Source organism: Callorhinchus milii, unplaced genomic scaffold (genome assembly GCF_018977255.1).
Source record: "Callorhinchus milii isolate IMCB2004 unplaced genomic scaffold, IMCB_Cmil_1.0 Scaffold7, whole genome shotgun sequence".
Lineage (NCBI taxonomy): Eukaryota > Metazoa > Chordata > Chondrichthyes > Chimaeriformes > Callorhinchidae > Callorhinchus > Callorhinchus milii.
This window is the reverse complement of record NW_024704748.1, coordinates 17189932-17216171: the sequence shown is the minus strand read 5'-3', so window position 1 is coordinate 17216171 and position 26240 is coordinate 17189932. Positions and strand designations below refer to the sequence as shown.

The 26240-nt window shown below is 37.0% G+C and overlaps 1 protein-coding gene across 2 annotated transcripts; it reads left to right on the top strand.

Moving 5' to 3' along the window:
- Positions 1-25876, top strand: reep3b (receptor accessory protein 3b). Of its 2 annotated transcripts, none has more exons than XM_042336799.1 (8): positions 1-104; positions 9461-9533; positions 15938-16014; positions 17099-17219; positions 17544-17657; positions 20772-20919; positions 23961-24115; positions 24770-25876. In XM_042336799.1, exons 1-8 carry the CDS (start codon positions 73-75, stop codon positions 24836-24838), a joined length of 789 nt encoding a protein of 262 aa, XP_042192733.1. In that variant the 5' UTR covers positions 1-72; the 3' UTR covers positions 24839-25876. The 2 variants fall into 2 exon arrangements, with proteins under 2 accessions (XP_042192733.1, XP_007895442.1); XM_007897251.2 differs by lacking the exon at positions 1-104 and adding an exon at positions 7105-7501.
- Positions 25877-26240: the final 364 nt, after the last annotated feature.

Here is a 26240-nt window from a genome sequence, read left to right as displayed (position 1 = left end):
CGCTCTGCGACTTCCTACACGGGCAGAGGAGCGGGAGCTTTCCTTCCCGGTCGGGCCCAGGAGAGGAGAAATATGGTGTCGTCGATTATCTCCCGGACTGTAGTGTGAGTGTGGTCGCGATCCGGGCCGAACCGGGGAGGGTGGGGAGTGCTGCTGCTGCTGCTGGTGGTGGTGCTGGTGATGGTGGTGGGGTGGGTGGGGGTGAGGTGGGTGGGTGGGTGGGGGTGAGGTGGGTGAGAAGTTCTTATCTGGTCCTACGTTGCTTTATTATATGTCGACAGAAAAAAAAAAGGGGGTCTTCCCCACTGGGGTGAGGTGTGTGTGTGGTGCGAACACTTTGACTTGACCTGCGCTGGGGGTGGGGTGTGGGTGGGGTGTGTGGGGGGGTGTGGGTGGGGGGTGTGGGTGGGGTGGGGGGGGGAGACAGCGCTTTCTTTTTGCAGATGAGTCCCCTCTCAGCTCTTTGTGTTTTGCGATTGATGACGACGATGTATTTTCTGTTGAACCGGGACACCGAGACTCCTTTCAGAGAGACTTTTTTTTGTGGTATATATATATATATATAAAAAATAATAATAATAAAACCACAACACAATCCCCCGGTGCTGCTCATCATTCAGTGTCCTGTAGCGGATGTATCAGGACCTTTCCTGGTGCAGTAGATCCCAAACCTTTACAGTGCCCAATATGTCGATTTCTTTATTTGTGTGTGTGTGTGTGTGTGTGTGGTTTGAACAACAACTGAAGTGAACCACTTATAAATCCTGTTTTTCGCGACTCTCGTGACCCGGTACCACGAATTGGTGTAAAGGTTCCCGTTCCAATCCGCTTTGCAGTGGAACAAAATATGCGGCAACGGTTCAGGTGAGCATTAAAATTTGGATCGCTTGATTTTTATTTACGGTTACTGTAAACATTTTCCTCCTTCAGTTGTAGGTACTTGATGTTATTTATAAATAGCTCTGCATGAAATACAGGTTATTGTTAAAATTGGATGTGCGGCCTCTAAACAGGAAAGCAAAGAAAACGCAGTTAACCACCGGAAAAATTACATTAATCCACTAAAATGGAAAATCTGAAGTTTCTTTTTTAAGGCTTGAAGTAAATGCCAGATTTTGGGAAATGACCGCACTTAATTTTTCGCAGTATTTGGAAAGCAATATTCGAATGTTGGGACTTGAGCGCCTCGTCTAGTCTTGGCTGACACTCCAATGCTGTACTGGGGGGCGCTGCATTGTCGGGAGGTTGATGTACTTCGGATGTGATGTTAAACCGAGTTCCCGGCTGCCTTTGAGTTGGATGTTCACAATTTCATGACACTATTTCAAAAGAGAAGGGAGTTTATCCTGATGTCTTGCCAATGATGGATTTGGCCCTTCACTTTATGGCTGATTTGTGGAACATTGCCAAGTGCAAATTGGCTGCCATGTTCACTTTCAAAATAAAAGTCACCTCACTTAACAGTAAAAATCCTGTGAAGTGTTTTGAGGCATTAATGATAAGCCGCCATATCAAACCCAAGTATTATTATTATTAATAACGATAATCTGTTTGGAGTGTAAAATTGCTTGCCTCTGATATATGGTAAAAATCTATTACCAAACTTTGGTATTTTTTGTTTAATCTCCTATCAAGTAACATGTGGATCAAGGCTGATCTTTAGAGATCATTTTAAAAAAAGTGTTCCTTCTACTGGAACCACCAGTTATTTTCTATTAAATATGGTTGATGAGAACTTATTGAGGGTACTGTACTGAGTAGTAACATTGCAATTGGTTTTGGTGTCCCTGTACTTTGGGGGGATGGCAGTGGTGAAAGAAATGGGTCACATTTTTATTCATTTATTCTCCAGCAATTCCTGCTCGAAAGTTTGCTTGTGTGAGGATAGGATCAAGCTTTTACAGTGATTCCTTCCTGTTCCCCACCACCACCTTCATGGATAAGTAGCCTGATTTCATTTGTTGTCTGGGCTCACATGTGAAAAATGGCTGTGTTTCCAAACAGTAACTTAGAAGCTTTGGATCTGTAACATGCCATGCAAAGAGCGGTCAGTACCTTCAGAAGAAGAGGGAAGAACAAAATGTGAAGAGCAGTAAGTTTTTTTTTAAAAAATACTGCCATTGAAAGGTCTACTTCAATTAGTTTCTCACTTGGAATCTTTGAGCTTTTGTGATACATGATTTTATGCTTCCTTTGGATAGTTTGGATGATGTTATTTGCATAATGCTTGTATTAGAGTAATGTTTTTATTAGGCAGCAAGCCTACTTAATGGTTTTATTAGGCAACAAGCTCAGATAGCTCTGATTTATAGTACTGATGCATTGCATAACAGTAAGTCTTATTAGGGTGGTAGCCTCATCGGGGTGCCACTCTGTGGTAACTCATGCTTGTTGCATTCTTAACTTCTGAGCTGTCAATAAGTTTAGGACAATGTCTGCTGGAAAGAACAATCCCATATTTGCATTTTAAGGATGATCCATAGCTGCTTCAATAGACATGAGTTTCAACACCCTGTCCTGCTGATTCTGTTGCTATTACTCATTTGAGCTGCAGGGCAAATTTGACTGAATTTATAGCAACAAAGACCTGTGAACTTGAGCACGCAGAGTGACATCAGTTTATTGGCCACGACATTCCCCATTGGATTGGGAAGATTGTATAAGGCAATGGTGATTAAAAACACTTTGCTGGTTGAGAGCTAGTTTGTTAATGGACAGTGGGAGAGTGCTTTTTAGCTTTTTATCTCCAGAAATGCAAAGGTGTGTGCTAATAGTCAGTAAAGTGCTGAGGTTGAGTTGAGGCATTCTATCTTACTGTACTATGTGTGTTTATCATGTCAGATTGTCTTAAAGTGCTTCAGTTCTGATTTTTGTAAGCAAATGGGGCAGACAAATAGGGCAGACAAAGTTCGACAAACAACTATGATGTGAATACATAATTTATCAGGAGGATTGTTGAGTAAGTCACCAGGACAGGATCATAGGATGTTTAATCCCCACAGAATAGGCAGACACAATGGCACCTTAAACAATACAGTACTTTACCCAGCACTGCACTGCAACCTCGACTGTGAGCTCAAATTCTGATGTGGGGCTGGAACTGACAATCTTCTGACTCCGAGAGTGCTACCGACTGAACCAAACTAAACACTTTGTTTTGAAAGTAATTAAAATCGCAAAACACCCAATGTACCTTTTTAATTAAGGCTTCTACCCTGTCACAGATTTTGGTGTTCTAGCATCACTGTTTAAATGATTATTATTATTAAATGATTATCATTAGCCTGATAAGATCATCTAATAATGATGTAAGACTCTGAACTCTGTACTGCTTTATAAATCTTGTGTAATTTAAAGCACAGAGTTTGCTTATTTTTGTTTTAACTATTTTGTATTTTCCTGTGATGTGGGCTCAGCAGCATGAATTTTGTTGGAGCCCCATTGCTGATACCACCTGGAGGGGATGGTGTCAGTAGGTAAGTGAATCTCACCCGCAAAGAATAAATGTGACGAGTGTGATTGCCCTAGATGTGCTCTCTTCTGCTCTGTTTCAAGACCTCTAGTTGCCTGTAATGTTTGAATTGATTGGGTCTTTTTAAGATATTTCATGATCACTTACACATATACATACTATGGATAACACTGAGGTCAGCTAGGGTTTCAGAGTTCAAAGGCAAGCTAGGTTTCAAGTTACACATTGCCATACTGCAAGGAACTTGTTTCTTATGATTAGCTGACCAGAATTGGCCACAGTAATTCAGGTGGGGCTTTATAAAATCTTTTGTTTATGTTTTTCTCTGTTGCGTCTTCATGTGTCACTAAAAAAAATTCTGGAGAACAAAAGAATTACATGGTAACAAAAATAAAGAATAAATTTCAATTTCAAATTACATTAATCAGTACTTCTGAATTAGTTTAAGATCCAAATTTAAATTCCCTGTAACCTTCATAATCTTGAGTTCTGGCTCTCTTTTTGGAAATGAATCCTTTAGGTAGGATTTTCTTTGTCTATGTAATGAGTTTAGACAAAATGTCTCTGTGCCTCACACTCCCACGTTTTCCTGTTATGTTGTAAATGTCTATTTGATAGATGATTACATTCCAATCTTGTCACTAGCAGGACTATAAATCCCTGGACCTTAAGTTTAATTTAAAGTTCAAAGTGCATACATCCACATCCCCAATTTTCACAGATGGGTTGGATTGTGTTGTAAGGCAATAATATATTGAATGCTTGAAANTTTTTTTACTGTCACAGCTTTGTAATGTTCTGCTGATTATCTCATGTAAGATGTAAACAGTGAATCTTAGTATATTCAATGTTTCAATAGTGAGGGTGAGTTTGACGACTTGGTGTAGTAGGTTACTGCTGTCAATGGATGATAGCAGCCAAGATTCAAGCAAAATAGTGGTGGGAGTAATAATAATAAATGATAACAGACCTTACATTTGATATAGCATCTTTGATGACAGAAAAATGATCCTGTTGTTTCACCACAAAACGTGAACTGCGCAAGTGTTATAAACTTTAGTTGTAGTAGAACTGTTTAGGAAAACTCTGCCACATAAGATCAGTCTGCAGCAATTACAATCTGCAAGTGCCATGCAACTGAGAAGAAGAATCTGATACTGATAAGACTACTAGAAATAAAAGCTGTGGTTGCAGTAAAAATTTATAGCTTCCTGAAAAATAAGACTAAGCAGAAAGTAGGATAGATTGATAGTCCCATCTCATGGATTACTGAAATACATTAATTCATTGGATCGGAGATGAGTGCATTTCAAGCCCCCTAACTGAAAAAAGTTGTTGCATACCAAACTCTAATGTAAAGTGATCCTCTTGTACGATTCTGCCAGCAGTTGTAATGTAAGGAGACTTCTACAGACATTTATAACCACTGGCATCAAGCAGTTGGAATGTCTGTTACATAGGTGGATAGATTGCTATGAGTTTAAAGGGTGGTATACCTGCAAGAGGGTCAGGTATCATTTTTGTAGTTGATTGTAACACAGTATGCTGTTTTTTTAAAATTATACATATGTAACTTATTTCTCCATTTGAACTTGTTTTCTTTTTCTATATTTTGCTAAATCTAGAAAAAGAGAACCAGTTCAGTGTAGAATCACATGAAAAGCTTTTTTTAAAAAAAGGATTGAAATGTCACATGTCCAGTTTTTTTTACATGAATGCTGCATCGGGAGAAACTGTAACACAATTTACTGAAAAAATATGCACCTTTTTATTATCTTACATGTTTCTCATTTTTTTCCAGCAGAACTTAGCAATGTATTATTGCTGTAGTTTTGAAACAAGATTGTACAGCTCCACAGTGTACTCAGATTTAAACACTGTATTCATCTTTCTAATTATATTATATTTTGATTCATGAAATGTAATTTTTGTAGTTGTTGCTGTCATGCAGTTCCTGCAGCAGAGTAAAGCAGTGTAGAAAACTTGATTTTTTGAAATATTTTCTATATTATGTTAGATTATAGATATTTTGATTTTACCATATGTGTGATTGATCTTAAAATGCACCAACTCAGAAACCTGTTTGTGTTTTTTGATAGTGTCAGAGCTGCTGGTGCAATTAGTTCTTCAGTAATATTAAAACAAATTCTTGGATTGTCCAAAGGATGTTGGCGGGGCTGTGAAATGTGCATTATAAACTCAGGAGGATAGCAAGGATGACTTAAAGATGACTTCTTGCCTAACTGCAAGAATAAAGAAATAAAAAATTAATGACTGGGATTGAAGTATTGATGAAGGAGAAAATACGAAATAGTCTAATTAAACACGTGAAGAAATGAAAATGAATATTGAGGTTCTGTCAGAAATATTGAATTTTGGAATCTATGAAAAATGCCCTGGTAATTTGCCAGGTTATTTAATTGCAACTACCATCCAAGCTAATATTAAATTGGTAGTCAAACACAGCAGATGGTATGCTTACTGCTACTTTTTTTTAAGAGTTATAAAATGCGTAGTTACAATTTATCATTTGTCTTATTGTACTGCTTCCAAAACAGTATCTACAGGGAAAAAAACACAATTCCCATACGGTTAGGCAACGTGAAGCACCCGATGGGTTAATTTTATGTGCAGAATGGAAACTACATGTTCCTTTAACCAAACTATAATGTGTACAACAGTTAGATCACAAAGCAGCAGTAATGACAAATAATTTGTTGTTTGCTCGATAAATCTTTATACTAACGTTTTACCTACAAAAAAATGTTTACCTTTTGGCATTTTTGAGATTATGGCAGTAGAATTTCTATATTTACCTAAAGTGGGGAAATTTTGTGTACTGAGTGTTTTCACTCCAATTTGACATCTTTTGATCACTGTGTAATTCATCTGGATTTCAGCCCAAAAAAATTTTAAACACATTAAGTCAGTATATGCTGTCTCAGCTAAACCAAACTATCTAGAGGGAATTCAGATTTTATGTTTTCTGTGGAAAAGTGGGGCCTTGTTTAAGGGAATTTGGGGATTAATCTAACTAGTCTAACTGCTTGTTTAAAAATAATATGGATTCCGCTTGTGACATTGCAGGGAAGAAACAGACAAATTATCACCAGGACCACTTGTTTGCTTTAAGATGGCTTTAAATGCTTTTAACACTCAACAAAAAGTGCCTTGCTCTGGCTGAATCATTAGATCTTAACCAGGGCAAATAAACCTCAGTCTACTCAAGATGATGGGAGATTTCTATCAAATTTAAGATTGGAAGTTTTCCTGTTTACATTTGCAATGTTTCGTTGTTATCTAATCTCAGTCTGATGCCTTTATTCTTCATTGATCTTCCTTGACACATTGCTGTGCATGTATTTACAGCACCATTAGTTTGTTTTGCCTTTTCAAGAAGTATGTTAAAGTTCAAGAATATTGTGGTCTGCCTCTAAGGTTCCATAACTTAAGTCCAGAGAGAATATAAATTATTTGGAGACAAAAGCACTGTTGTTGTTTGCATTACAAACCATAATCCGTATGCGGGTATTTGTTATGTTACCTTAGAAGTTCTATTCACGTAAACCCTTTTATGCTTCAAAAATTTCAAATAAGAATATTGAGGAGATGCATTTACCCCCATCTTTGCAGATTTGTTCTGATGTGAGGACAATGTATACACTCCTGCCAATTACTTCGTATTTAGTTGCTGAACAGTGAGCAGGAAGTGAGCAGCAGCAGGAGCTGTAGCTGTCTTTCTCTCCCTCTCTTATCTGGTTGCTGAGAGCAATTATAACGCCTTCTCCTGCTTCCTAGCTAAATTTAAGCTAAAGCAGGACAGACAAGAGAATTAAACCGGGACTTCCACAGCCCATGTTGAGAAATACCACCAGCACAGTCTATGGCGGTGGGAGATCATGTTCTTGCTTGTCAGAATCCTGCCAGATGTGGGCATGTTGATCATCCTGCCAGGACTCAGGAAGCTGCACCGGTGGTCTGAAATTCTCTCAGATAATCCGGAGTATCATAAGACATGCAAACTCTTTTGTAAGTAAATACTGGATGTTTAACCTGCTGTCTATTAAGTGTGTAGAATATATTACTTTTCAAATTGTAATGATTCCAATTCCCCTTCTGTGAATAATGGCACAATTGCATCTGTTTCTTGCTTTGTGTGTACTGAAAAGCCAAATCTTTCCATTGCTTATAGTTAGAAAAAAAATGAAGCTGTGCATAGTTTAATAAGTTTATGCATAAACCTTGCAGTAGGAAACACTATACAACGGAAGCCAGAGCTGAGATGAAAGACTGGCTTTGTTCCCATCTGGTACATTAGGGCAAATTGCCATTAGTCTGCACACAAGATGTACTGTTGGTCTCAGTCTGTATATTGCCATAAGACTAGTAAAGGAAGCATACTTTATCTTGAAAATTTGAGACTTTTCTTTGCTTGAAAATGAATGAGAAGGCCTAAACACGGTGTGTAATTTTCTTACCAATTTTACCCCATTTTCCTGCTTTCATGGGCACTGGTTGTGTTAAAGTCTCAAAGCATTTCACAAAATGAGTACTTTAGATGTGCAGACAGTTCTTTCCCCATAGTCTGTTGAAAGCTTCTGCATGGTGAATTCAATAGGATCTTCAAAGGACTGTACTTTAATACTAATAGAATTGTTTGAGAGATTGGTTCTTTAACTTTGAAATGCATATTGATGTGTTGTACATTTGTTCATACATGAAATTCTAAAACTAGGTGTTCGTTTTTTTTATATAAGCCTGATTCAGTATGATTTGGGGCAAAGAATGTAAATTTGGCTTTCTACTCCACATCACTAGAAAGCTGGAAGTGATGGTTTCCTACTTAACAATGTAAATAAAACATTAGAGACTGAGGTGTATTTCAAGGTTTAGCATTATTATGTGGAATTATTTTTTGACAAAATGGAATCTTCATATTGCAGTCAAACAGATCGATGTGGATTTGAGGCCAACATGTCAAATTGCGATATTTTATACTTAATGGAGGAAAGATGATTAGTTGCAAAAACTCTTGGATGTCACCAAATCCTCTACCTTATATCCCTCAACCCCTCCACTCCACCATTAGAGGTCATGCTTTTAGCCACTATGCCCCAACCCTCTGGAAATCCTTGCCTCAATCCCTCTGCCTTACCCCCACTTTGCCCATCTTCAGATCACACCGTAAGACTTTCCTCTTTCAGCACGCCTATAGTCACTTCCCCTTTCTCCCCAGTTTGGCGTCAAACTATGCCATTGTAGAGCACTCCAAAACATTACCCTGCATGATGGGAACCGCAAAAATGCAAATTGCTGTTGAATACTTTTGTATTTGGTTTGCGTGTTTGTGGGGGAAAACTTTCCATACACATTGGTTATCTGGCAAAATATTTTAAACCCTTTTACTTTCTTATCACTATAAATTATCAATATTAAAAATGTACATGATAAACATGATTCCTATTCTAGTTTCGTAGGTTATTTTATTCTTTGAAAAATTCGAAGAATTTCAGGCCAATATTTACCCTTAATACTGAAAATAAAAACATGTGTTCAAGTACATTTACGAATATATAATATACATAGTACATATTAATATTTTCTTAAATAAAAATCCAAGGAATAAAAACAGCCAATGCTAATTTTTGAAACTGGAGCTGACTATTTAAAACTAATTTGAAAGTTAATGGAGTTTTACCAGAATCTCATTTTGGGGCTTTCTTCCTTGTTTTGTGACCCACAATTGCTGTTAATGCATAATAAACGTAAGAAATGCTAGCTAAAAATAAATATATGAATTTAAGTACAGTTTCACTATGGGTAGTTACAAATTCAGTATTTGAGGTGAACTGTTGGAACTATTCTTCAGCTGAGCAAGTTGAAGCAGAACAATCTGAGTTGGTGTTGGTAGTCGAAACAAAAGTTGTTGAAGATCTGTATTATGTGATATTGGTTGTATGTATAATTATACACTTATTTTTCAAACAGCCTTGTGTTTGGGACCTTGTATCCTGCTTATTATTCATACAAAGCTGTGAAAACCAAAAATGTAAAGGAATATGTAAGTATCTTTTATTTGTTATGCAGCTCTGCATTGTAGATTTAGTTAGTCCTAAACAGTCGAATTCTGTTTTAAAATATCTGGTTATCCAACTTTAATTTATTTTTTGGAGCATTTTACTTATATTGTCTTCAGGATTGGTTGAATTGATGATTAGTTGTGCCTTTAATTGATACTTTAGCGTGAAAGTGGTTATGTTTATGCTGTGTGGTGTATTGAAGAATGATTTGATTAGCTTTCTAAGAAATATTTTAAACTGAATAAGTGTCAATATAGTACTCACGTATATTGTTCCATGAGTACAAAATCCAGATTTAGTACATGAACCCTTTCAGTCCTTGTTCCATGTACTGTATGCCTTTTCATAACCACTTACTAATTTTCTAGCAAATCACATACATTATTAAAACGTATTCAGATTGTAATATTTATTTTTTTGAGGAATATGTGCTTTAAATGAACATGAATGAAATATAAAATGATATTCTGTAATATGTGTTAATAGTTTAGTCTCCGTGAGTTTGAATATTTTATAGAATAAAAAGCTTCTCAAAGTAATTGACCTATAAATTGCTTGAAAGATGGAATGCAGAATGTATATCTAACAGCTTCCAAAAGTTTACTGGGTAATTCTTTTCTCATGGTATGACACAGAATTGTAGAGGTCAGAACAGCTGAGTCCTTCATATGTGGTAAGTTAGCCAAATGCAGTCAAGGTGTGAGATTTGGCCTAAGCTTCGTGCAACTAGAAAGAGAAAATCAGACAATTTCTGATTATGACCAACCTTTAGAAGTAGCTGATGATAGTGCCTTTACGTGGACCTTGGCCAGTTATAGGGTTGGGATTGACTCATGGTTAATCACTGTCCATCAACTTGCTCACTGTTGTGCATGAATCAAACGTGGTTGCTTAGGGCAACGTACCGAAGATCTGCTGCCCTCATCAAGGAGAGGGGGGAAAGAGTTTTTTTTAAATTACCTTTGGTAGCTAACAATGTTTATTGTACAGTTGGAAGAGTATTGGTGTCTAGTTTACTCATAGCATCTTATTTTATATAAATAGCTTTCTCTTTATAGAGATGGTATTTACATGTAGTTTATTGAACAGAATTGTTACCACTGATCGTTTATTTATCTTTGTAGCTGGAAAAAGTAATTGTTCAACATGTTTTCTGTGTGGTGTAAAGAGACTAAACCTGAAGGTATTATGAATTAATTTGTTTATGGATATTATGGTAGTTATTTAACATGAAACAATACTGTGTGCTTAATCTTGATACCAGTATTTGAGTTGTTGCTTAATTGTTTTATACAGGATAAACATTTTCTGAAAGGTGCATACTTCATTCAGTCCTATTGATAATAAACTGGGAGTTGATTTGAAATCCACAGATGCTAGTTATTAAGGATATTTATCCAGGGTGGCTCCCCAGATTTATCTGGTAACTTTCTAAAGAGTTGTTGGTTTTGTTCTTGAGTTGATTGGTTGAGGCTAAGATAAGCTTTTAAGTTATTTAAGTATAAATAAAGTGTTTTTGGCACTTGAGCTTTAAGGGAGTTGTTTACATGCGGTGAATATAGCCAAACTCCAATAACACACTCCTCAAACTCCTAGGCAAACATTCTTCATAACTTCACACAGGAATACATTTTTAGTAAACAAGTCATTACAAGTTTATTCTCTTGCAGCTGTTCCAATAAATCTTAGTCTCTTTGTGAACCCAACTGTTCCCTTGTTGTAAATGAGAAGGGGTGGGACTTGGTTTGTGAAATCTGCTGAATCGAGTGTATTGAGGCAGCACAACCGGTTTGGAACTGGTCTGTTAGCATTAATATGTCTTTATCAATTTATCATTTACATTTATCAATTTTAACAAAAAATTGAGATGTCCTTTGTGAACTGTTGTGAACAAATTCATAAGTTAACCAAAGCTAGGAAGGTCAACAACAACAATTTACACTTGTATACCTCCCTTCACATTGGAAAGACATCCCAGGGCGCTGGATAATCAGGGCTTTTGGACCCAAGCTGGGGGTTGGGGTCAGAAGCGGAGGAGGGCAGGGGGTGTGGGTGGGTGGCTGAAGGCACGGTCGAAGAGGAAGGACTTCAGACGGGAATTGAAAGGGGTAAGAGAGGGGGTGAAGCGGAGGGATTGTGGGATAGAGTTTAAGAGTGTGGGGGGCAGAGATGCTGAAGCCCAAATGGCAATGGTAGGGCACGAAGTGCAGGGAACCGGGAGCAAGCAGGTGTCCGCTGAGCAGAGGGAGCAGACAGGCTGATTATGGGGTTATGATGTCGGAGAGGTAGGGAGGACCAAAATTGTGGAGGGCCTTGAAGGTAAGAACGAGGGTATTGTACTCGATTCTCTCTGGAATGGGGAGCCAGTGAAGCTGGGAAAAAATGGGTGCGATAGATTCCCGGAGCCTGGTGCGGGAGAGGACATGAGCTGCAGAGTTTGGAATAATCTGCGGCTTGTGGAGGGAAGAGTTGGGAAGTCCAGTGAGCAGGCAGTTGGCGTAGTCAAGCTGGGACATAATGAAAGCGTGGGTCAGGGTCTCGGTGGCCTGTGGTAAGCGGCTGTGGTGGAGGCGGGCGATGTTACGGAGATGTGGAAAGGCGGAACGAATGTGGGGTTTGAAAGATAGCCGAGAGTCGAAAAGCACACCGAGGTTTCGGATTGGCTCAGTGAGTTGAAGAGTGCAGCAATGAATGGTTTTAGTGTTAGGGTCTGAGGTGAGGAGGTGCTGCCAGGAGCCAAGCAGTAGGGCCTCTGTCTTGCCAACATTGAGCTGGAGGAAGTTAGCTCTCGTCCAAGACTTAATGTCAGACAGACAATTAGTGCATTAGGTACAGTGAGCAATTCATATGTATTGATAATTTTTCATTTTGATTGTTAATAACTGCATGAACACCTTTGAACAATTATCAGTTGTTTTCAAGGATATTAAAGTTTTCCACTTAATCTGCTTCATCTCGATTACTTTGGTACTGTGTCAGACTGGTTCAATTGATCACTTCTCTTGCCTCTGAGTCAGAAGGTCGTGAGTTCAAGTCCCATGTTGGGACTCGGAACTTGCATACTCTAAGCTGATGCTCCAATACAGTGCTGGAGTGTGCTGCATTGTTCAACATACTATCGTTCTGATGAGACGTGGTAAGATGAGACGAGATAAACTGAAGCTCCATCTGCCCGTTCAGGTGGATGTTAAAGATCCTATGATACTATCGAACAGAAGGGAGTTTCTTCTCGTGCCCTGGACAACAATTCTCCCCCCCACGGCCCCCAACCCAATAAAATTGATCGTTCCCTTCATGATTGTTCGTGGGACATTGCATTGTGCAAATAGGCTGCCATAGTTGCTCACAAAATCAGTATATCCAGTGAAGCGTCCTCCCAGTGTGAAAGGCACTTTACCAAATGTAAGGATTATTAAGTATTTATTTGAGAAGTAATTTTCATCAACACATTGTGCTCTTTCATCCGATCAAAGAAACTAATCCCAGTCCTTTCCAAGGAACGAGCTGTTTTTCTAACCTGTTTTTCAGCTGTTGTCAGCTGTTACAGCAGTGTCCATTTGAGGAAAGGCTGCAGACCCTAGGCATGTCCACAAGGGGGGAGCCAAAGTCAGACCACCCACAAATGCAGACTAGTTATGCTGTCAATTGCTTTGAATCTCATAGAAAAGATAGTGAATTAGAAGTTGTTTGTGCCACCATCTTAATCACAAACTCTTGCTATTTATAAATGGAATCTTGTTGTTGTTGTTGTTGTATTTGGTTGCTAATTTTGCTTCCGAGTGAATACATTGATAATCGCTACTGTTATTTGATCTTCTGGTTTGGAAATCAAAGCGTCCTCTTTCTGTTTTGAGGTAAAGGTACCTTTGTAACCTAATTATTGATAGGATACAGCATGAACTGCTCAACAAGACTTTTGACTTCTCAGACGACAGAAATGTTTGGTTGGAATCAATAGACATTTGTCCTATTGCACTACCTAAGCAGTTGGAGACAGTAATGACCACAATCTATCTTATTGATTGATCAGTTGACATCAACCACAAGAGCAAGGGTTGATTAGTCTGTCCAAATTCAGGTTAAATTTCTAGTTGTTTAGTTGTTTAATGAGAATATTGTATGATTAGTCTTAATAGTACTTTTTTAAGTGTTTTACATAATAGGAGTTAGGAAATAATGGAATTTAGAAAAAAGACATGCTTTGGGTGTTTATGAGTGAAAAGGAAAAAGATAATTTTTTTGTTTTCCCTGGTCTTTTAATCCAGGCGTACTAGATCGTGTTGCCACCTCATTGTTACTAACCCCTAAGCATAGAATTCAAAGTGGTTTTAATAGAAACCTAAATGGGACTTGGGTGACTTTGGTGATTATATGATTCATAAAGATAAGACTTATGCAAGTTTTATTGTATCACTTGGTGGCAGTGGGGGAGTAATGAACATTGAAAGAAGCTATTTTTTTCAAGAAGTACATTTTTTAAAAATGTTTCCACCCCCCCCCCATCTATAATTTCATTCATCATTCATCAGATATGTCCATACCAGCAAAACGCTATCACAATGTACTGGGTAGAGGACAAGGGCTTTCCTTCAGAACCTGGTGATGGTTTGCAATGCTTTCTTGTAGAAAGACAAAAGCCCTATTGTACATAACTGATTGTTAAAAGTGACTTTATATTGCTGTAACTAAAGGATTGTATGCTGTCCTTACTTATGAGAAAGGGGAAATGATATATTTAGCTAAACTCAATGGCTACTGTCTTTAAGGCATTTGGCACAAACGTTTATAATTAACTTCCTTTGTCTTGATTTTGAACATTCCTATGAAGCCTCAAGCTTCTGGCTGGGTTTATTTTGGAGGGTGTTAAGTCTGACGTGTGCCAACATATTCTATGCAGTTGATTTGGCATCCTCTTTGTAAAATTTCAGTTAAACTAGATTATGACAGCACTGCTAGAAAACACCAGTAGATTACTGATTAATCATATTGCTGCATTTCTAATGTCATGGTACTCAGACAATACAGTATTTTGTTTCAAAAGCATAGTTTCTCTGCTATGCTTTCAAACCCATTCTCTCGTATTCCCAATAGGCAGATCATGATACACCCAGTAAATAGAATGGAATAGATGTAAACTATTAATCTAAACTTGAGAGTTCAGAAATTTAAATTTATTTTCAGAAGAAGGATTCATTATTAGGGAAAACAATGCTGTTAACAGTAGTAGTTAACAATAGTACCAAGCGTTCCAGGATACTATCCTGCATTAAGTGTGTTATATAAATACAAGTTATTATATTCTTTTCAAGTTCTATTTTGATAATGACTAACCTTTCTAATATATCACTACCTTTTATTGGCTGATAATCTTTCTCATTTTCTTTAGAGAAATGTACATTGGGAAGTTCACAGAAAGGTCACCAATTTAAGCCTAACTTTGCCTGCTACATGAGGAATTTCAGGCTGATGGAATTTAATTTCATTGCGTTCAGTCGAGCTTAAAGTATCCCTTGATCCCTAAAGGTTGAACTGCAGAACACTATTGCGCACAGAACTTCTTAACAATACTACTGAAATTAAAAAGACTTTGTAATACATTTGAAAATGTGAGGGGGAAGGGGGGGAAGCAGCACGATTTGTTTTACATTCAGTGAAATAAATGCTTTACGAAACCTGTATTTACATCTTACTTGTTATTAATCTGAATATTGAAATATCTTTTCACCTGAAAACCACTCAATGTGTTCAACCCTCACAACAAAATGTCACAGAGTTACACTTGATATTACTAGACATATTTATCTTTTTAGTGTATCTGAACAATGACTAGGAAATCCTGATATTTTATTTCCAATTGTGCTTCTATTTCAAAGTATGGAATAAAATGTTGTTCCTAGTATCAGCTGTTCTAAGATACAACGCTGATGGTAGTTTTCCATGCTTAGTTTACAACCAATGCAGTGAGACCCATTTTTCAAGCCATTTTCTACATCTTGGTTGTGATAGAAAAACACTGAAACCAGCTCCGTGAATTCGAATGTGTATGAGAGCGATCTGGGTATTGTTTTTCTTTTACTGCCTTTTGAATCCCATTGAATGTCTTGTACGTGGGCTCTTGTTGGTGCTTCTGCACAAGATTGGGAGCTCACTGGGCAGAGTCCAAACTAAAGGCTGCTGTTAAAATATAATGGCCAGGTTCAGTGGCACTTTGCTTTCTGCTGCACTGAACTAAAGTTGTCAAGGTGACCCAGTTCATTGTTTGTGGAACAGCTGGGATTCATAAAGTCATGCTAGGTCATATTACATCTTTGTCAAAAAAGGAGTAAGTAGCATGTGTTGTACAGATTATACTTCACAAGTTTACTTTGCATTTCTACATTTCCAGGTTCGATGGATGATGTACTGGATTGTTTTTGCCCTTTACACTGTTATTGAAACCGTTGCAGATCTCACAGTGTCCTGGTAAGATAATGAATGCATCATATTTGATGACTTTGGACAGCAAATTTGTGGCTTTTTTCCCTATTACTAAAAATAAAATCAATACCCAGAATCCCAAAACATTATGGGACTCGAGGGGTGTTTGTGTAAACTAAAAACAATGTTATAGTACCACAGCCAGTCTTAACTGGTAATTTTCTGGCAACGTATAATGACTGCTGATTCTGTTTTTCTGCAATTGCATATGTGTCTTACAAAAATTTCCAGTTACTAAATTTACCATTGTTGACATTTATAGAGAACATTTTGGTATATGATAGTGAAATCTGGCACTTAACTGGGATGAGTGTCATCCTCAATAGGAATTGTATACTGCCATTTAAATCCTGCTTAGTCGGTAATATTTAGTTCCAGTTAGATAAACCTTGTTAAAATTGATGCACAAAGTGTAGAATTCTGTAGTTTATTGAAGGTATTTGAATGTATTTTCCCTCATTTTTGTATTTATTCTTATTGTGTCTACCTGGCCTGACACTTACACCTGGGAGGATGAGACAACTTACTCAGGATGCTGTTAATTCCTCTGATAGTTTTCATATCTTGTTTTGCCTGTGCCAAGTAGCTGCTTCACTGTACCTTGGAAAACGTGAATTCCAAAATTTCAGAATGTATTATCCCATACATTGAAATTATCAAAGCTAACTTATGGAAAATAATTGTGATATAATTGTTCGTTTGATATAGAGTAATTAACTTTTTTTAGAAATATTTTCTGCTCCAAATTATACAGGGTTAGAATATACAGTATATCTAACATTTGGTTAAAGGTGTGAGAATATAAATGAAAACATGAATGTCTGGGTTTTCACGTCCTATGTGAAATACATCACTGTTTAGGGGAGATGTAAGTTGTATTTACAAAAAAATAAAATTAAGACATTCTAGCATCTTTATTTTAGACGCCAGTTGTAAAATGTGTTTAGTTTTAGCTGTGAGTTTAACAAAACTGAGCAGGTAAGGAATAAATAGTTTATAAAATCCCAATTATAGCTTGATTTTAGATTACTTTGTTGTATAATTTTATTGGCACTGTATTTTGTTGCAGGTTTCCACTGTACTATGAACTTAAAGTGGCATTTGTTATCTGGTTACTGTCTCCTTACACTAGAGGAGCAAGTTTACTTTACAGAAAATTTCTGCATCCTCTTCTGTCTTCCCGTGAACGAGTAAGTACTTTGGTTTATGTCAATTTTGAACACTTTGTCAACTTGTAAAAAAAAATATTGGAGGCAAGTCTCTTAAGAATGCTAATGTTTATACTAATGGATTACCCAGACAAAGGTACATTAACTAAAGATAAACAGCAAAGAAGAAAAGCAGAGCAATTTGTCATTATTTTATACTGGAAGCTTTTCCAATAATTGACATACTCACAACAGCCATCTGTGACTTTGGCTTTATTCCCTAAAGTCAAATCTTGTTTTTATTAAACTTGACCAAAAATGTTTTAAGTTCACATTTGATGGAAAAAGTGAATTAATTTCTTACAGGATATTGATGACTATATAGTTCAAGCTAAAGAGCGTGGCTATAATTCCATGGTGAAATTTGGAAAGCAAGGTCTAAACCTGGCTGCAACAGCCGCTGTGTCAGCAGCAGTGAAGGCAAGTAATGCATGTACTTATAGATTCAGAGATCATTGACCACAATTGAAGTTGAAAACTAAGGATTAACTTTCAGAGAATTTCAGTTGTGATTCAAAGCATTTTTTTTTAAATGTTTGCAGCCCTACCTCTACTATTTTCAGTCAGATTTAGATACATCTTGCATATCTGAGTTTATCCTACAAGTTATTTCAAAGCTGTAATTTTCCAAATAATGTATGTGGAATGATGGCCGATGTCGTACAAACCTCACAGCTCCACCTTTGAACAGTAAAAAATGCTTCTAGAGAATGATGGACAAAGAGTTAAGAACATGCTATGAAAATGATTTTCTGATCTCCATCATCCAGAGACTCCAAACAATTTAAAATCATTCCTATTAGTTTGAAACATTTTATTTTCATTGATTTTTTTTTAATCGCCAATTTCTCCTGAAAGCTTTTGATTTCATAGAATTGCGTGGAATGTTACTGCATGGAAACAGGCTATTTGACCCAACCAATTCTTGCTGATATTTATACTCTGCATGAGCCTCCATCCCTCCTAATTCTATGCACATCGATTCCCTTCTCCCTCATGTATGCATGTAATTAGTTTTTCCTGAGTGATCTCCAGTACCTCACTCACTTATTCATAAGTGAACCGTGGCTGTAAATACTGTCAGGCTGTTCAACTGCAGGAACATTGTAGCTGACCTGATCTTATTTTTGCTAAGGATTCACACATATGCCTCACTTAGGAGATAATTGACAGCAAACCGTTATAGCAGTCCTTGTTGAATGTTTCTTCTCTAACTGGTGCTCTGAGGACAATTGTAATACCACGAGTTAAGTGCCACCCCAGCTGAGGTCTGCTAGCTCAGCATACGGTGTAGACCAAACATGGGACTATCTGAGTCTGTATGTAATTGAATTTTCATTTTAAATGTTGTACCCTATAATCTTAGCCTTTTGAATATTTAAGTACTGCATGTGGAATGTGAAAGTTCCAAATGGTATGTGAAACGTTGATAGTAAGAATGCCATTCACTGTTATTGTACTGTAAATCTACCTCAACAATTTTCTACTCTAGGTTAGATGTCCCTTTTGTCTTTATTCTAACTTTGGTATTGCTTTCTCTTGCCTATACTCACACACTGTCTTTCAGGATTATTGCTCAGCTTTCTGCTGTTATACTGGCCCAGTCAAGTTGAGGTAACAAGATTATTGGCATAAATAGTGTCACGTAAAGCATTGTTGGTGTTTTTTTTATATGTTAGTATTTGTCGAGGAATGCTGCTGATCACTTCTGGTCTTTAAAATTGGGTATTTTAATTGCTATGTTAAAGTTCATGCATTTTGAATGAATTTCCTAAAATTTAATTTTATCACTGCCTTCTAAAATAACTAATAGCATGTCTGACTTATAATTTTAATTTTCCAATTAATTTTAAATATTTCTATCTCAAGCTTAATCGGTTATTCCAGGTCTGAAAATTAATGTTAATCCATAAAATGAACTATCAGCAAACAGAATATTATTTTAGGAATAATTCTTAAACATTATGATACTGCCTTCAGTTTCTATACCTTATAAATGCAACCCACATTTAAGAGTACATTTAGCTTTATTTTTACCTTAGTATTATCATTACATAATTCAAACATTCTGATGCATTTTGCAGATTATTTTAGTCATGTCTTTAAATCGTTCAGATACATAATGCTTGTTAATGGCGAAATCTCAGTTTCCTTACTCCACACGCCTCTGTTTACCTAGCTGTAAGTAGGAACCCTGATGTTAGTCAATTGTTGGGTTGTTTTTCCGGGGGTAATAATTCCTTTTAAAAAAAATATAAAAAATTGGTCACTCAATCCATGAGTGTTTGTAGGACACTGCTGTGCGCAATTTGCTGCTAGGTTTTGCCCACAAAATACACATTCAATCCACTTTGTAGTATATTTTGTGAACGCTTTGAGAAGTCCCACGATGTGAATATTTAAAAATTTATTTTGAATGTGTATCTAACATTGTACACACTGATCAGCATTGGTTTTGAGGAATTTTGATTGTTGACTTTAGTCTACAGCCTAAAACACTAAAATGATATGGAGCTTTATAGCGAAGATGACCAAGATAAATTCATGCAATCAATTGCCAGCTCACTCCTAAGAGCAGATCAATACTATCCATTTATTTAAAAGGATTGTGTCACTAAAAGTTTAATATTTAACAAATAGTTGCTTTTGTGTTTTGCTTGTACAGCACTGCTTTTGTCTTTTACAACAAAATATATTTATATTGGTAAATCAGCCAAGCTTGTTTTCCCCCTCACAGTATCTAATAGTATGCACCACCCACTTTTAGTGTTCTATAGATAGTTGTGGAATGTTTTCTGTTTAACTTTGTTCATTCTGTAAATATACTGTATTTGCACTGCTTCTTTCTCTGTTTACACTTCCTTAGAAATTAGTTCCATATTTATTGTTCATTGAACTTGTCTATTTTATCTTCCATGTCTCTCCCAGTATTTTCTGTATGTAGGCCGTTTTCTCATGTTGTTAGGACAAGGTTCATGTGATATTCACCATAATAATAATAATCCTTGCATTTGATATAGCGCTTTTCACGTCTTCTAGACGTCCCAAAGCACTTCACAGAATATACTGTAAAGTGATTGACTGTATATTTGTGGGCGAACGCGTGGGAACCATCCCACCAGTGCCTTGTCAAAATGGATGTTCATCATATGTTAACCTAGATAGTTGATATTGAACAACATAATCACAGAAACTAACTGGTTCCTGTTTGTGCACATTTCCAGTTTGAATAGAAATTGGGAATGGTAGTTTTGGTCAGTGTTATTATTCTGTGAAAGGCCAATTGTAAGTTTTAGTGGTTTGCCACAGTTCAAGGTTGAAACTGGAAGCTTCCTTGTCTCTTTGGCTCCATTGTACTCCATTGTATACGTACTAATATTAGTTATTAGTTATTATGAACCCCAATATTGACCTTATAATCAATGGTGTGGTTAATGTAGATTTTTTTTAACAGGATATTTTAAAAATCAAATATCACTTTTAAAAGCATTATTGTGATGCTATTCTCACATATTTGTTCAATTTACCATACAGAGTCAAGGTGCAATCACAGAAAGACTGAGAAGTTTAAGTATGCATGATCTAACAACAATACAAGGTGATGAACCAATAGGATATCGCTCTCTAACTCAAGCTGCAGATACCAAAAAGAAGACTAAGCGTCTATCCAAGGAGGATCCTAGTAAGTACTATTGTGTCACAGACCACCATCCTGCTGTCTTCCGCTCCCAAGACCCCTCCCCATGTAAAGGCACTATATGCGTGCAAACTTTTTGTTTTCAAATCTATTTGGAAATCCAGGTAAGATTGAGATAAAACTGCGACTTAGAATATTTCTGATCAGTAATTGGAATTATATATTTCTCTCTCTCTCTCTCTCTCTCTCTCCCCTCTGCAGTTAGAAACATGGATGCTATAGAGTATGCACCAAGGCTGTTGTAATTGGAGCTTTGCCCTGCATCTGACCTAAGAGTGTTAGATGTTGCTAAATGATTGATCCCAGTTTCACTGTTTGCTTCTCAAGCAATAACAGCTGGGAATAGATTAGTTACTCCACCCCCGCCACCCACCCCAACACTTATCATAAACTTGTTATTGTTAAAATGTATAATACTCTAATCTTCAGTCTGTTTACTAATGCAGAGCAGTGCCCGTTATAGCTGGGTCCAATATCTCAGATACTGCATTAAAAGGGAGTGTGAAAAAATGGCCGACTTTCAGTTCATCAGGTCATTGTCAGTATTGTTTCCTGCACTTTTGTTAAAGTTCCTGCACATTGCAAGTGATATCACACTTCCTTTGCTTAGGGACTTCAGTGGTGCTTCCTGTGCGTGCGCAGTGTGAGCTGTGGGCAGGAAGTGACAATGGCGGTAACCAATTGACCTGGATGTTGGGATATTGGCGCAGGAAAATTGGAAGTGTACCACACTCTGGTAACCACGGATCCACGGGGCACCCATATTAAAAACAGACCCACGCTTTAAGGAGGCACTTAATAATTGGGTTACCCTATACTAGTCTTGAGTCAGACAGGAGTTTTCATCAGTCCTTTGCGTATCAATGGGTTTTGTTGGTAACTGTATTGTTTACAACATGAAGTGACATCACTTGGCTAAGCACTTTCTGACCTTCGTATCGCACAAATGAAACTTTCTGGTGCTTAAATGTCTTGTGCCCATTTGATGTGCCCCATCACACCAGTTCTAGCCAAACTCCACTGGCTCACATCACCAAACGGGTCGATTTCAAGATCCTCACACTCATTTTCAAATCCCTTCATTTCCTGGCACCTCCCTATCTCTCTGACCTGCTTACCCCCCCAACTGCCTCCACTTGACTGTCTCCGGCCTTCTGCATGTCCCTTGTACTCTCCGTTCCACCATTGGTGGCTGTGCTTTCAGCTACTAATCCTTGAAACTCTGGAATTCTCTTCCTCTATCCCTCCACCTTGCCCCTTCCTTCCCCATGTTCAGGTCGGGTCTGAAGACCTTTCTATTTGACCGTGCCTACGGTCACCTCCCCCTCCCCCCGGCATGGAGTCATGTTCCGCCATTGTCAAGTGCTTTGGGACGCTACCCTTCATGAGGGGTGCTATATAAGTGCACGTTGTTGTTGATATGTATGGAAAATTAAAAGGACCTGGGGATCCTGATTGACAATAAATTGAAGCTCTCCCAACAATGAATGCTCTGTGGCAGTGAGTAAAGCAAACCAGATGTTGCGATGCATCAAAAGATCAATAGCAAGCTGAAATAGTGGGGTAATCATGCCACTGTATAAATCATTGTGAGACCATACTTAGAGTACTGTGTATAGTTCTGGTCACCGCAGTACAAAAAGGATATTGGAGAAATCGAGAAGGTCCAGAGGAGGTCAACTAAAATGATCAAGAGAATGGAGGGACTGGACTATGAGGAGCGACTAAGTAAATTGAGCATGTTCACGCTGGAAAGAGAAGATTGAGAGGCGACATGATTGCTGTCTTTAAGATTGTAAAGGGGCAAAACAATATAGATCATGACAGGCTGTTTTAATTTGTCCAGAAAAGTAAAATCAGAGGACACTGCCTGCGAATGAAAGGGGGTAAATTCAGAACAAATCTACGCAAACACTATTTCAGTGAGTGAATAGTGAACCTGTGAAACAGGTTCCCTGTAGGGATAAGTTGAAGCAGGAAGTGTTGATTCTTTCAAACACAGATTAGATAGTTTCTTTTAGGAAATAGCATTATGGGATACAGTACAGAGGTAGTTTCGGACATATGTGCATGCGACCACCAGGATGGTGGAAGGCGAACTAGATGGACCTTGGTTTTTCTTCGTCTAGCATTTCTTATGTTTTATGTTGATGTATATATACTTCAAAGTGATTGTTGACAGTAGTCAGATTATAATAATAATAATAATAATAATCCTTGCATTTGATATAGCACTTTTCACGTCGGGAGGTCGTCCCAAAGCGCTTCACAGAACACACTGTAAAGTGAATTGACTGTATATTTGTGGACGAACCCGGCAACCAATTGCGCACAGCAATGTCCCACAAACAGTCGTAGATTGAAAATGACCAATTTATTATTGGTTTTTGGTTTTTGGAGGGATTATTATGGTTGGTAAGTACAATATTTGGCAAACCTTAGTAGTGTTGCACAATTTCAACAGTGTGCCACCTTGCTGCCTAAACTGCCATATTAGTATTGTAGGAAATCTTTGACTGACAGAACTGTGAACTTGTTTCAAAACCAGTGAAATAAAGTATCCACCCTTTACTGACAGTATACACCTTGAATTGTACACCCTGTGCCTTGGGCATTACGGAAATAGAAATTCTCTCTGACTCTTTGAAACCAAACCAGTTTGACATAAAAATATATGTTCAACTTTTAAATGAAAAATCAACATTTCATGTACCACTAGCATTACCAACCTTGTACCACGTTGTAATGTTTTAACAATTTCCTTTGAGAACTATGAGGCTCTCTGGTGGACAGTAAGACAAATGCATCATACTTTTTTTACACCTTAAAACAGCGGGATTTAAACACTAAACATATCCTTGATTCCCATTTTTTCAATATTCTAAACAACTTTTCCCTACTTTTCTTATTATTCTTTCACTTGCTGACAGACCTATTTTATTCTTTCCTTTTTTTATGTAAAAGAATATTTAAATTTTTTAAAATATTTTTTGAAAAAAAAGTAACCATTGCATGTCATCTTTCAGCCAAACATTTCAATTTTGATGAGGAAGTTGATAGTGATGATAGGCCAGAGGTGGACCATGAGGGTGTTCATTCAGATGATGAAATTGTGAGTCAAAAACAACTCCGTCGATCTCAGAGTTTTAGAATTGTGAAACAAAAAGGTCATCGTAGAGAGGTAAGCTGTATACTTTATCTTCCTTTATATTCTTGCTATGTTTTAATCGATTTCACGCAATATAGTAGCTAAGTGTATGAATGGAGATTGTTTTGTTTAATTGTATGAATTTTCAAAATGTGGCCTGGTTTTAAATTCTAGCTGTAAAATATTTAGCTTCAGTATTTATGTATATTTAAAACGTACGAGTTGATTTTCTCTCACTGCTCAATAAGAACTTAGAATAGTAGAAATCCAATTAACCACACTAATTGGGACAAGTCACTTTATGGATAAGCAAATAGTATGGATGATTGCATTTCTTGTAAATATAAATTGGCTACAATACCAACAACAAAATACAACAGGATACTCACCTGTCTGCCACTGCAGTAAACATATTACATCTGATATAATGCCTTTCTAGGCCCAAAGATGTTCAAAGAATTTCAAAGGATTTATTGTAAACTGCAGTGACTATATTTTGTAGGCAGATGTGACAACCAATTTATGCACAGCAATGTCTCACAAACAGCCACAAAGTGAATGTCCAATTTTATCTGTTGGAATTTGGCCAGGATACTGGGAGAAGCTCCCTTGAAGAATCTTAAGTTTATAGAAAGACGTCACTATCGTATTTGCACTAACAAACCAAATGTGATGTTTTCCTTACAGCTTCGATATGGCTCACTCAAGCTGAAAAGCAAGAAGAGACCTCAGTGTAATTACATCACTTTGGGATAAAACAAATGGGAACACACCACGGATGTTTGTTCTGATTTCTGGGGTGACCTAAGTATTTGTATTTGGGTTTGGTTTAAAAATATTTCATTTTTATTTTTCAACGGTGTGAAGATAGTTGCTTCAGTGGACTTTCTGGCATTTTATGTATCCATCGAGTTGACCCAGTAAGTGAATACAGTATTTATAGCAGAAATGTCACACGATAGCACTGAACTCCAGTCCACACATTTTATAATATTTTGCTGACTGAGGNAAAAATTACCTTATCTTTACAGAAAACAAATATATTGAGAGGAAAGTATTAGGGAAATTAATTAAAGAGTTCATTAAAAATACAGTTTTAAAATCCTGAGGATTTTCTACATTCACATTTTCAGCATCACTCTAACAGTTGTGCAGAAAGATTTACAATTGACCAATTATTAAAGCACCAAACTTTTCGAAACTTTTTGAAATGACGTAAAACAAAATGTGTCCTTAATCTGTAACAAAACATATTGTGAACTGGAAGCTTTTCAAGTGCTGCTTTAACTATTTGACCATTATTAGGTTTATGTTGCTCTTCTGAAAAGAAGATTTCTAAAAACATGTAAAAACATTTTACACAGCTGTGTAAAATGTTACCCATGGAATATATACAGTATAAATCTGTATGGCCAAATATGAAATTCCTTGAAATATCTGAAAACACCAATTGCATGTTTTTAAACATAATTGTTAACTTATTTTTTTAGTATATGTTATCAATTTGTATTGATTTCTGTACTTGTTTAAATATGGAACAAACCTATTTTATTCCTAAGGTAAATACTTGAGTTTAGTGTAGTATTGAGTGCAACAACTTCTATAGTTCCTGTAATTCAATGCAATTTGGCATCCTAATTTGATTATTTATTTGCCAGGTCTTCAAATCATGTGAGATATATTTGAAACTATTGCTATTAGGTTTTATTCTGATAAGCAGCAGAGCTGCAATAAATGTACAGGTTAATATAAACCTGCAAGTTTTTACTGTAATAAATCCTTTTCAGATTTGTACCAAATGTTTCGCTTTGATCACTTTTATATATACTTGGTAAAGTCTGTGTGTTTACCAATGGGGAACTGAAAGAAGCACTGATGATGATAATGATGCATTTGATATAGCGTCTTATTACATCGTCAAAGCACTTCACAACAATTAGTGTACAGAAATGTCCAACAAAAAGCCATGGTGTGACTAATCAACTTATCTGGAGGATTGTCGGCAACACCACTGGGAGAAACTTCTTTCTCTTTCCGAGTAGTGCTGTGAAATGTCAGCCTGAACAGATAGAAAGGACCTTGAGTCGTCTCAGTCAAAGGATGGTACATCTGACAATGCAATACTCCCCAATACTGTTAATGTAAACTATGAATCTTG